The 12,698-nt window shown below is 39.0% G+C and overlaps 2 protein-coding genes across 4 annotated transcripts; one reads left to right on the top strand and one right to left on the bottom strand.

Annotated features, from left to right (window-relative positions):
- The first annotated feature begins 3 nt into the window (after positions 1–3).
- On the top strand, positions 4–2,695 carry LOC114875377 (Golgi resident protein GCP60). The gene is made up of 4 exons (XM_029185577.2): positions 4–506; positions 786–1,843; positions 1,932–1,991; positions 2,071–2,695. The coding sequence occupies exons 1-4, from the start codon at positions 329–331 to the stop codon at positions 2,164–2,166; spliced, it is 1,392 nt and encodes a 463-aa protein (XP_029041410.1). The 5' UTR covers positions 4–328; the 3' UTR covers positions 2,167–2,695.
- Positions 2,696–4,205: 1,510 nt separating this feature from the next.
- LOC114875370 lies at positions 4,206–12,207 on the bottom strand. 3 transcript variants are annotated; one of them, XM_029185561.2, is made up of 8 exons: positions 11,899–12,207; positions 10,970–11,092; positions 10,733–10,864; positions 10,569–10,649; positions 9,154–9,381; positions 8,377–8,580; positions 6,444–7,852; positions 4,206–6,387 (listed from the first exon to the last, which is right to left on the bottom strand). In XM_029185561.2, the coding sequence occupies exons 2-8, from the start codon at positions 10,988–10,990 to the stop codon at positions 5,799–5,801; spliced, it is 2,664 nt and encodes an 887-aa protein (XP_029041394.2). In that variant the 5' UTR covers positions 10,991–11,092; positions 11,899–12,207; the 3' UTR covers positions 4,206–5,798. The 3 variants fall into 3 exon arrangements, with proteins under 3 accessions (XP_029041394.2, XP_029041395.2, XP_029041396.2); XM_029185562.2 differs by having other exon boundaries at positions 6,444–7,849; XM_029185563.2 differs by lacking the exons at positions 10,569–10,649; positions 10,733–10,864; positions 10,970–11,092; positions 11,899–12,207 and having other exon boundaries at positions 9,088–9,243.
- Between the last annotated feature and the right edge of the window lie 491 nt (positions 12,208–12,698).

The following is a 12,698-nucleotide window of genomic DNA, read 5'->3' as shown; positions in this document are numbered from 1 at the left end:
CTGTTATGATTTAGTACTCGTATTAGTCGCTAAAATCATCTTTAGCAAAATTGAAGTAGAATACTACTTTATCAGTCTTCCACATCAAAACTACGATACTACGATGTGGCAATTGATTAATAGATACGGCGTAGACCATTGATATTCCATGTATAAGACTATTGTTATGAAATAAGTATCAGGTGGAAATATGTTCATTCAATCAGATTTTCCTGCAGTTTTGTTCTCGCAAAGATGTAGGAAATGTCTCGATTTTTAAATAGTTTTAAGGGAATAAGGTTAGAACAGCTGTAGCAACAGAGTATTTGACGTGTCAGTGCAGTTGCAAATGGCGGGCACCAATGGTGACATTTCCTCAGTAGGGAAGAAAATCGAAAAATTAACGGTATCTAAGGAAGAATCAACGAAGGATGAGAATGATAAAGAGAAGGAAAAAAAGTCCGAATCCCATTTTTGGGGATTCGAGACTCGAGAATTGTATAAAATCGCGATTAATTTTTATAAAGGTGAGTCGATGGTATTGACAGTTTACTAGAATGATCTTGCTATTCAATTCTCTGCATTGTGTAAGAAAAATGACGTGTTTGTATAGATATACCGGATTGTATTTCTGTAACTTGTTGAAAGTCTGAAGTATAGAACTTTATGAGAACTTCATTTGTGATTGTGTTGATTTTATATACCTCTGCTTTTGTCGGTTCAGTTAAATAGATGAGAAAATTGTAGTTAAGACAAATTTCTTTTATTATTCATGCGACATTGTGTCAAATATGATGTTATTATAGAAAAAGAGGGTAAAGCGGTTCACCTGTCTTATGAAGACAAATTAAAATTGGTGGCTTTTACTCAACAAGTAACACATGGCAAGTGTACAGCTGAAAATGCACCGCCTTTGGGTGTGTTGGATGTAATTGGAAAGGATAGGCGTTTAGCATGGCACAATTTAGGAGATATATCTAAGGAACAGGCAATGGAAGGATTTATAGTTTTATTGGATAAGTTATGTCCATTGTTTAGAACAGTTGTGGAAGCACAAAGAAGGGACAATGAAGAAAAATTACGGCTAAAGAAGGAAGAAGAGGCAAGAAAATTAGAAGAAGAAAGGAGATTGAAAGAATTAGACGAACAAAAAAAGAAAGAAGAAGAAGCCAGATTAAAAGAAGAGATTCAAAGGAGACAAATTCAAGATGCCTTAAACCAACAAACGTATTATCAATTTAAAGTATACGCGGAACAACAGTACCCTGGTAACCCAGAACAGCAAGGTGTATTAATAAGGCAGTTACAGGAGCAACATTATCATCAATATATGCAACAACTGCGTCAGAATCAATTAGTCATTGAAGATCAAAGCTCAGATACGAATAAGGTAACAGCAGAAATTGAGGAAACAAAGGAGCACAAAGAAACGAGTGAAACAGCTCCCTTAAATGACGAAGATTCGGATGAGTTACCAGAGGATTTCCCACCTATAGTTCCTGCAGAAATGTGGACAAGAAAAGGTGTGGAGGAATTCAAAGAAACCATCAGGAGAGAAGCCGGCGATGCTGTTATTAAAGTTGGACACGGAGAAATTGTAACTGTAAGAGTGCCAACCCACGAAGATGGTTCCTGCTTGTTTTGGGAATTTGCAACTGATGGTTATGACATTGGTTTTGGAGTATATTTTGAATGGTCAAAACCAGAAACAAATCAAGTATCGGTACATATAAGTGAATCTGAGGATGAAGATGAGGAAGATGACGATTATGATTCTAAAGAAGATTTGGAAAGTGGAGTATCCACTGGTACCATTCAGTCTGACTACAAACCATTGCCACCACCTATAAGCGTGATTGTACCTGTAAGCATACAACTATATACCACAGGTTAATTCAGAGCAAATATTGATTTTATTAATTAATATCTGACCATGTATTGTTTTCTTTCAGGTATATAGGAGAGATTCACAAGAAGAAATCTATGCAGGAAGTCATAGATATCCAGGACAGGTAAATGAATGCATCTTTAACACCTGTTTAATGTTTACTTACAAAATAATGATGCCTTTATATATGTTTCTTATTGCAGGGCGTGTATCTTCTTAAGTTTGATAATTCATATTCATTGTGGCGAAGTAAAACGCTTTATTATCGAGTCTATTACACACAAAACGGCGTCGTGTAAAATTAGCTTTGCCGAAAGTCACTGCGATTTACTGACCGTACAATCGTTGTAAACTAGCCCACCACGATGGTCTGCCGGATACTGCTAGTCCAACTAAACGAAGAGTCCTATATCTAATTTTCTGTTCATATAAAGTCGAGTGTTCGCAAGAAAAAAAAAATATACTTATTATTATAGTTATGTAAAGACACTTTATTGTTTAATATGGCAAGCAAAGTGGGCACAAGTAAAAAGAAGAAGGTTCCTATTACTCCCCTTCCTGTGAATGTTTATAAACGAGCGAAACAAAAGTATATACAAGGTCGATAACAACAGTACATACGCATCGAAGAAGTTCTTTGTATCCGATATATTAGTGTCGTATTCGATTATACATATTATGCCAGTAATGTATCGGTGACTCTATGCATAATATTGTTTTCCCTGGTCAGATTTTAGTCTGTCTTTGTTATTATCTCACTCATGTCTGTGTCTTATACTTTTATTGATACTGTCTCAAATTTTAGAAAAATACATTGAAATTAAAATATTCCGTGTTTTATTTGTTAACCGTTTGTTATTTTGGATGTGTTAAACGAATAATTGAAATCGCACGTGTATAAGGAAATATGTTCCTTTTTTCGTATCAACGTTTATTGTACTATAACCACATTGTTCGTTTGTTTCATTGTTTTTACAGGAATGATTTGTATATCGTCATTAATAAGAATAATAATAATAGTTATATGCATAGCAGTATATAGTTACAGGCTTTTTTACGCTAATATGCGTGTACGTACCGCATATAAACGCGTTTCCAATTATCGCATAATAATAGACAATTCGTCCTATAATAACAATTTTAATTAGAAGAGCACTTTTCTGAGACGGCATGGATTTTCTTTGTTCTTAACATTGCACGGCAATGAGGACTCTGGTTAAACGTCGAGGCTTTATATACAACAGGTATTTAATTTATTTAAAATTTTGCATGAACACTAAGCAATAACCAGCTACAATTCCCATTGGCGTGCAATTCTTCTGCAATAGCCAAATATTCATGTTATTTTGTTTCCTTTTTCGAATTAAAATGCATTGCTCGATTAAAAATTCGTAATAAAATGAATTTTGAATCCATATTAATATTATGTATATCATTAAATACCGTTCGGTTGTTTAAATTTAATTCACACATTTGGCATTGAAATCGTCGATTAATTCTTAAAGCCTAAATTTGTCTCTATGCAATTATGAATCGATGATTTGTTAAATGTTAAAGGCGCGAATGGTTCGTTGGGCGAGACACTTTCAAATTTGCCACGGAAATCGAAGTTAATCAATGCACATCCTGTTTAATAAATTCATACATATTTATAATCATTGCAATATGATTTTACGTCAGATTAATTAATAAATCAATTTTTAAGTATCAAATTTTAATAGAGTGCGATTAATTTTTCAAAAGATTCGAATATAGTTGTTGCATTATTAACCACAGTACATCCGCCATTTCGGGAAAGTGCCTCTTTACAATCCGGTGTCCGTTAAACGTGTCTATCAAAAAATTCTATTGTACGCGGAATAAAAAATTGCCATACATTATCGTAGATGTAAAACTTAAACAATAATCACGCGCGTTATCCTGAGATGCCTTAACAACTGTATAATTAACGTGAGTATCGAAATTTTCGTATCACATGCTTCGTCGTTTGTCATTTAACAAGTAGGGACGCTACACATGACTACATGGTAGTTTAAATCCGATGCAGACGAGCGACTTTTTATCACGCGACCACATGTCTGCCTTCGGTTTTTGCAAAGAACAAAGAGAGAAAGATTATTAATCGCAGTGGTACCGCACGACAAAGTCGCTCGTGTGCTACGTTTGTAGCGTTCGAATTTGGCGGGAAGCGTATAACTGAACTGCGCTGGCGTCCCCCCCGACGCCATTTTAGTTTCAGTACACGGTTCGAATTCACGGTGCGCGGACGCGAGTGGTGTGCGAGCGTGGGAAATTGAAGAAATGTGGTGATATTTATGGACAATTCTGCAATTTTTTGGACGATTTCTATCATCAGAGCGGATATCTACCGACTGGGACAATTTCCGGTGGAAATTTCATCGCCTTTCATCCGTTTCATCGCATCAAGTGTGGTGAGTGAATACGATTTCAATAGCTAGTCATTCTTCATAGACAAATTTACGATGCATGTAATAAATTTCAACCCATTCGAATGAACTTTTATGTATTTCAACAGTAAAGAACTCTTATTATAAATGTTCGTACTCTTAATGCACGTACTCTTGTTTCGTACTCAATATATGTACTCTTGTACTTTGCCCTTGACAAGGGTAACATTTTTCTTTTCTTCATTGATTAAAACACCAATATCGAATGGGTTGACACGTGATAAACCGTAACGTGAATTAACGTTACATTTTGTCGACATTAATTGTATTAAATTACAAGTACACACATATGCACGTATGGACTTCGAAATCCAGGTTAACTTACTATAGACATGTACTATCGTGGTATAATTAAGCTCTTTAACCCCTTTCCTGTAAGACATGAATTTTTATTACTAATTTGCAATGATTAATATCAAATAACTTTTTCTGCGCGTATTTCTACGGGGCAAGCGTTTAAACCGTAATCTCTCGATAGATGTCGTTCCGAACGGCGTCCATTTGAAAAAATTAAATGCCTACTCGTGGATATACAAAGACAGGTGGTTCTGAAACAGTATTCGCGTATAACTTATAAATGTTTATGCGAAAATTTTAACGTTTTACTATATTATTTTTATGCCAAATAATTTTGCGTTGGATTTTATTCTCGTTCAACTTAATTATACCACGATCGTTATTATTAGTAATAATTTTTATCAATGATTATCACGATCAGCAATTGGCATCGATACACATTATCCGAGTATATGAAAAATATTTTCCTAAAAGCATATAACGGTGCGTTTGTTCTTTCGCGACAATTATGTATAATAGTATAATGTAGGTAATGTACCGACTAGTAATACAAACATCTCAATGGAAACATCGAGAGATCGGTAAAAACAACGATCGTATAATATACGACGACTTGTTTCTTCTCTTAGCTTTGCGCGAGCAAACGTGTAGACAAAAATATATAATATATGTATACTTTCGTATCTATGCACGGGAAAGCGAAGACTTTCGGTCGTATTTTTTTTTTTTTCGGCACGGATTTCCATTCGATTGAACCATTTAAAAACTACGGTTTTTTTCCTGCTTGCAATTGAGCGGACGATTTTGTTTTACAAATTTCACGTTCACTACGAATTGACATCGCGATACATTCGATGCTTTGCGTTTTCTGCAAGGTGGTTGCATTGGATTCATGTCCATGCATAGTCATTGAATGATTTGGTCTAATAAAACGTGGACAGCGAATTTATTAAACGCTGTAATCACGATAGTAATTCCAATTGGCAACATCGACAGCGTTTCACGCTTCGTCTTTTCCTTTCTCCAAATTCTAAATCCTCCTAACCAGCTTTTCTCACTGGTCGCGTTCCATCTCGAGCCTTCGAACTCGTATTTACAGGATCTTGAACCGTGAAAATTAGGACGGATATTTACATTTACATTCTATTGGCTTATATGTTCCTTCGTTATAACGACGTCTCCATGTTCAAGTTCGTCCATTTGTTATTATCCGTTCTGTAATCCTCGACCCTGCCCGTGAAGCTTCTGCGTACATTAACATCCTGTCGCGCAGGCTTAGCTCGTCTCTCGGTCAACGAGCGAGTTAATTCCCCTTTGAAGGTGTCTTCGGAGGATACTCTGTCGGTAACATCGTTGCTCGTCTTCTCGTTACGCGTCGATCCTTCGTACGGAGGGAAGGACGTGGCGTGCTGCGAAACTCGAACCTGCGACTCGTTCTTGCCAAAATCTATCGCGTCCATGGCATTCGTCGACGCCGAGAAAGCGTACGGATAAGGGTGTTGACGATCGGGGGGGCAAGAGAAAGCGGAAGGTTGGGACGAGTCCGAGTAGCGTTGTCTGCGAGCGTCTTGGAACCGACGCCTAGATGACTTCCGGTCGCAAGTCAGCGACCGTCCGAGTTGGCCCAGGACGGTGTGACTCGGCGTCTCTTCCGTAGGGGTGCAATCGACTTCCTGTCGGGTTCGAACAAGATCCTTCCCGCCGAACGGGTCACCCGGACAGACTTCTTGTATCGGACTCGCGAAAATCAGAGTTCTATAAAAAAGATTGATGATTTTCTTGGAAATTTTTAATCATTACTTAGAACTCACCTATTGTTATCACGTTTGCACATGGAGATATCCTCGGTTTTATCATTCGACACGTTTCCCGGTTGCTTCCTCTTCTTCCCAAGCACCGCGTCCAAACTTTCCCTCGATCTTGAAAATAGATTGAATCTTCCCTCTGTATCGGACGCGCATACAGGGATGCAACCCTCGTGATAGGAAGATCGTACCCGACGACGTCTATCCACTTCCTCCTCCTCTTGATCAGAGAGATTCTGAAGCTCTCTGGCGGTTATCAGTGTATAGCGTCTGTTGTTTTGTTTTAGAATGGACTTTAGACAGAAGTAAGTCTTGGAATCGGGCAGAGGACACGTCTCGTTCGACATAGGGTTCGCTATGACCCTGCTTCGAGCTGCTGTCCTCTTCGGTATCGCTCCTCTACTCGCGTCCACTGTTCTCGATTGAGAACTTGCTTCATCCAACGAGCAAAGAGAGAATCTCAATCTCTCTCCTCTTTTTTCTTCGCTACCTCGTACCCTCTCTTCGTTAAACTCTTCCTCTTGTTCACTCTCCAAGATATTCCTCAAACTTTGCCCATTTATTCGAAGAAACTTGGTGTCAGTTTCCATCAGCTCTGATCGGAACCTGAGGTTCGGCTCGGACATGTCTCGAGGCATAACGCTGCTCATCAACTCTCTCCTGGGATTGTGAATCCCTGAAGAGCTGCTTCCAGGGGTACGTTCATTTCTGGAGACTTCTGGGTTCTCCAGTTGCGCTTCCACCAAGAGTTTCCCACAGCTTCCACATCTTCCAGTCTCCGTTTGGCTGACGTAGGTGCAGACTGGAGGATACACATCGATGGTTGTCTGTATCAATGGTTCTCTGGCACTGCCCGATTGCCCAACGTCTTCTTCCGGTCTTGTACCTTCGGCGGTGCTGGTTTCAGAATGGCAAGGACAGGAACATTCGCGAGGCTGTTCCTGGAGGTGATTCGGGTTCTCGTTGTTCGTTTCATCGTTCATGGTGCAGCCTTGCTCTGCCCGTTGGTAGAGCAACGCCTCGGAGTAACTGGGTACCATTTCCGTAATGCTCGGGTCCTGGGGTCTTTGGTCGGGCGCTGGATCCATGAGAAGGGCCTCGCTGTAACTTGGGGCCAACATGTAAGAGCCGGGCTGGTTAATGGTCTGCTGGCTCATGGACGCGTGTATCGGCTCGCTTCCGCTAGGTGTGTCGTAGTTAATCCCGAACAGTTTCGTGATCTGATAATCCGCGTACTGGGTTTTGTACTCTATGATCACTCTAAGAGGCCAGCTAAGCAACAGTGCGCTCAGACACCAGTACACGTAGCGATTGGTGAACCATGGATTACCAAGAACAGCTACCAAGGTCGTAGGGTTCAGGTTGTATCCGAGATCCAAACCCTCTCTCATTTCCATGTAATCGTCTCTCAACTCCTTGGAAGAACATTTGATATTAGTCATCGATGGATCTTAACCCCTTCGCTTAGGATTTTTTCGATAGTTGCCTCAGTCAGGCAATTTTAAAATAAATAAAGAAAAATGAAATATCACTTAATTGGTATTTGATATTTGTTCGAGCAAATAACCATACTGGAAATACCGGTAAGAGTTTCTTTTAGCACCCCCCTCCAGTTGACTCAAAAATTACCAGGCAAATTTCTTATGAGTTGTAAGTCAAAAAAATATTAATGTGGAGGTGCGGAAATTTTTTTTGGATTCTACGACGGTGAACTGATGTGATCGATTAGATTAATTTAAAATCTCGTTGTTGTTGTCTAGGAAAGTAAAATGAAATTTTTCATGAACCAAGAATTTCCGTGCCACGTGGCTTAAAGGAACTTCACCCGAGATACCAACGAAATTAGAACATTTGAACTGTAAATTGCATCACGAGTGTGACATGATGTTGTAGGGGAAGGGGTTAATTAAATGAAATCGATTGATTTATCGTATCGTACTTGTTCGGCAAAGAATCTCGATCTTGCTTCTTCAAACTCGGTCGCCGATCTCATGTTCGAAAAGGCGAATCCTTTGCTGAGATTGATCTTCGTGATTGGCACTTTTGGATCTAGAATCAACTCTTTGCTGATATCCTTCACGCCGCAGTAATCGTAGTAATAAAAGGACGTTGCTGCGTGAGTGTTTATTCTTTCATAGTACACCTGGAAGATGGAGATCGTTAGAAAGGAAGATAGATCGGGGATAGATGGGCCATTGAAAATATATTAGAATCGCTTAATTAAATTTTAGAAACTTCCTTTGATTTGAATTCACGATGTTACCTTATAAATCCATACAATATAACATACGCGAAATTTGGCGAAAGAGGAAGATACGTCCCGATAAAATTTTATTCAAATTGTCTAGTTCGAATTCAGGAAATTTCCATATAAACGCGTAGAATAAAAAGTAAGCAAGAGTGCAAGAAATACACGTCTCCATAAAATTTTATTCAAATTGGTTACTTCGAGTTCTCCAGCTTCTTCTCCGAGCGCATAGAAATTTTATTCAAACGGCGCCGTTGGTTCGTCGAGTCGGTGAAATTTCCTTCTAAATGCATAGAATAAGTGAGCAAGGATCTACGAAAGGTGGATCGATGAAAAGCGAATGGCCCATCTTTCCTCGTACAACGTTTAATCAGTCTGTCGCGAAGCGTATCAACGATTTACCATCCCGCGACTTTCCTTTCGTCTGGATTACGAGATATGCGTTGCACGTTGCGCGATATGCGTTACCTGCGTCGTAGTGTAATTGTCTCCGTTTCTGTACCGGGTAATTTGTCGTTTCCGGCGTACGTAATGGTAAGAGACAGCCTTCCACCAGATCGTCGGCTGAGCTGTCTTCAATTGCGACAGCTTCGACAAAACGCTGTCCTGGCTCTCCGCGTGCAATAAATCGATTCTGATCGGCGAATGATAACATTCCACGAGGTAAACCAGATATAACATTCCCATAAATGCCACCTGAAAGACCGAGCAATGTATATATTTCTTTTCTTTCTCTGATACGGAGAACTACCCAAGTGTTACGTTCATTTATTAATGAAACTTTGCCAGCTTATAGAGCTCGTTTTGTGGGCAGACGGCTAATTGTTTAAAAGATATTAATAATTAAAGTTAGTTACTCCTTACATTGAGAAGTATGACAGACTCGCAAATACAAACGGTTAACTCTTTGGTAAAACGCTTGACTCGCAATCTAAAGGTCCATGGCTCCCAAGTTTTTTTTTAAATTATAATTTGTCGCTTTTTGAGTAACTATTACAGCTGTGCTATACTCATTGCATTTATTAATAATTAATTACATACACTGCAATTTTGATAGAATTTAAGTTATTCAAAATAGAATATAGAATTTTAGTTTAGAATTATATAGAATTTTAGTTATTCAAAATAGAATATAGAATTTTAGTTATTCAAAATAGAATATAGAATTTTAGTTATTCAAAATAGAATATAGAATTTTAGTTTAGAATTATATAGAATTTTAGTTATTCAAAATAGAATATAGAATTTTAGTTTAGAATTATATAGAATTTTAGTTTAGAATTATATAGAATTTTAGTTATTCAAGATAGAATATAGAATTTTAGTTTAGAATTATATAGAATTTTAGTTATTCAAAAAGAGACAAATTATCATTAAAAAAAAAAAAAAATGGGAATCAAGGATTTGAACCGAGGACCTTTAGATTGCGAGTCATGTGTTTAACCAGGGAGCGGATCCATGACTCGCAATCTGAAGATCCTCGGTTCAAATCCTTGGTTCCCAACAATTTTTTTTTTTTTTTTATGATAATTTTTATGTAATAGTTATTCAAAAAGAGACAAATTATCATTAAAAAAAAAAAAATGTTGGGAACCAAGGATTTGAACCGTGGATCTCTAGATTGCGAGTTGTATGTCTGAGTTTGTCATACTTCTGAATGTAAGGAGTAACTAACTGTAATTGTTAATATCTTTTAAACAATTAGCCGTCTGCCCCCAAAAGGGCGATCTACAAGCTGGCAAAGTTTCATTAATAAGTGAGTATAACACTTGGGTAGTTCCCCTTGTGAAATATCCTTAGACACTTTGGTGCAATTTATGGGTGTCACGGGTGAATCTTAAATTCGAGAGGAATTTTTTCTTCTTTTTTTATTCCATACTTACGGGAATATAAATGTAACCATCGTCGCAAGGAGACACGTGCCTGGTACTTTTAATCGGGTATCTCGAATAATTGATCACCACCTACGAATAATCCCCGTTCCCGATCAATTCGCGTATCATTTCTAGTTGCATAGGAATTCCGTAATGCAGAGGAAGTTACGTACCTTGGTGACATTCGCGCATCTACACCACGTCACTGCGGCAAGGCATCCGTATATTAACACCGATAATACCAAACATTTGCAATTCGGTTCTTTTTGCAAAGCCCCGCAAAGCGTTTGTGATACTGGTCGCTGCTAACAATTGAATACAAGATACAAGAGCTTCTTTTTTCAGAATTGTTTGATGAAGTTTGTTTTTTTTTTTTTGAAAGTGAAAAGATTATCATTTTTGAAACATACTTCCTCGTTTTCTCGATTCATCGTTGAAGGAAATTGAACTACTTCCGTTTCTCTTAGGTCAGAGCCTCTCCATTTCACGAATACTCCAGGCTATCCTTTGGTTCCTCGTTATTATCCTTTGTTCTGTACTCGCAAGAATTTAATTATTTGCTTTCACGGTGATCAAAAGACGAGAAGGGTACACAGGGATTCCGAGCGCGGTGTTTACCGTGGCTCGGTAATTAAACGAATTATTTTCCCGATAACAACGTTCCACTAATTGTTTCGAAAATACTTTTCAAATTGATTATCTCTCATCGATCGCGTTTCGTTCAGTCTGATCTTTTATTTAACACTTTGATCTGAATTAATAATAATTTCGATAAGGATAAGGAAAAGTGAATGAGAAAAGTATCGGCACACTCTTTGCTTCCTTACAATTACTTTATTTAAATAAAGCAAACATTTCATTACATTTGTTGTACATTTCTTAACAGAATATAAATATTCTCTTTAATTATACTAATCTCCATGAAACTGGGTGTGCTAATACTTTATCAATTTATTATAAAATCAGCCATCAAAGTGTTAATCAGAGTGTCGAGCACCATCGTGTTCCCGCCTTTTAATCACCCGGTTAATTTTCCCACCTCCCTGCGGAAAATCGATCGGACGATCGACGAACACAGACAGCAAAGATGATCTACGAACCTTGATCACTTGAATCATAATAAAAAAAAAAATATCATTGAAATAACGATGTTTGCCCCGCTGTCAGTGGTGTTCAAAGTTGAAGCATCACAGACGCGCGCGGCACCACTCGAAAGCCGCTTTGTCCGCGTACACGATGAATCGTTCATCCCAAGGCAAGAAATAAAATCGATCGTGTCGAGGGGGAGTAAAAAAAGAAGGGACGAGACGAACAAGCGTCTACTTATTATCAGCCGTACTTTGTCGTCCTTTCGCTTCGGAACGTGTCCTGAACGTTTGGTAGAGCACTTTTCCTTCTCATGGCACTCGCAACGTTCCTCTTCGATCTTCCTTTTAATCCTGTTCGATAGAAATTCTTTCCGACCCTTATACCAACGTATCCGCCGGTCACATGGAAAATAGGATAGAGCGAAAGGGAAGCGAACGATGCACACCGTTGCGAAAGCGTCCTCCCCACGCGTCCTGACGCACCCCTCTCGGCCGTACTTTCGGCTGGATCCACCCCGTAGCTAACCCACCGGCTAACTGACAGCCACGATACACCGTAACCGCGGACGCATCTCTACTGACGCTCCGAACGCCGATTCGACGCCACCGTCGGCGCCGGCGTCGCGTCGGCGCCCTTATACCGTATCATCGCCGCGGCTGCGCCCGCTTCCGCGTTCCTGCGTCCTCGAGAAGGCTTTGCCGCCCTTTGTCCTCTTCCCCATTCAGCTTACATCGCGTGCCAGGACGACGCTCGGGACGGCACCGCTCGCACCCTCGTTGCGTCGAAAAATACGCCGGTCCGTCCTGGATAGACAGACTTTTCGTTGATTATTCCATTAGCCACCTTGGAAATTTTATTTTATTACCATCGACACTGAGAAAAACGAGGGTAATATCGTTAACGCGACACTTTTTAATTATTCTTTTATTCTATCCCCGCAACAAAGCTTCTTTCATACGCGAGTAATTATTATTCAAGCGGTCGTGCATACGCAAAGGAACAACTGTTTATTAAAATAATGAAAATAAGTCGCCGTGAATAGAGTCGGTT

This window comes from Osmia bicornis, chromosome 7, assembly GCF_907164935.1.
Source record: "Osmia bicornis bicornis chromosome 7, iOsmBic2.1, whole genome shotgun sequence".
NCBI classification, from domain to species: domain Eukaryota; kingdom Metazoa; phylum Arthropoda; class Insecta; order Hymenoptera; family Megachilidae; genus Osmia; species Osmia bicornis.
The sequence above is the reverse complement of the archived record's forward strand: the minus strand, read 5'-3'. Positions and strand labels throughout refer to the sequence as shown.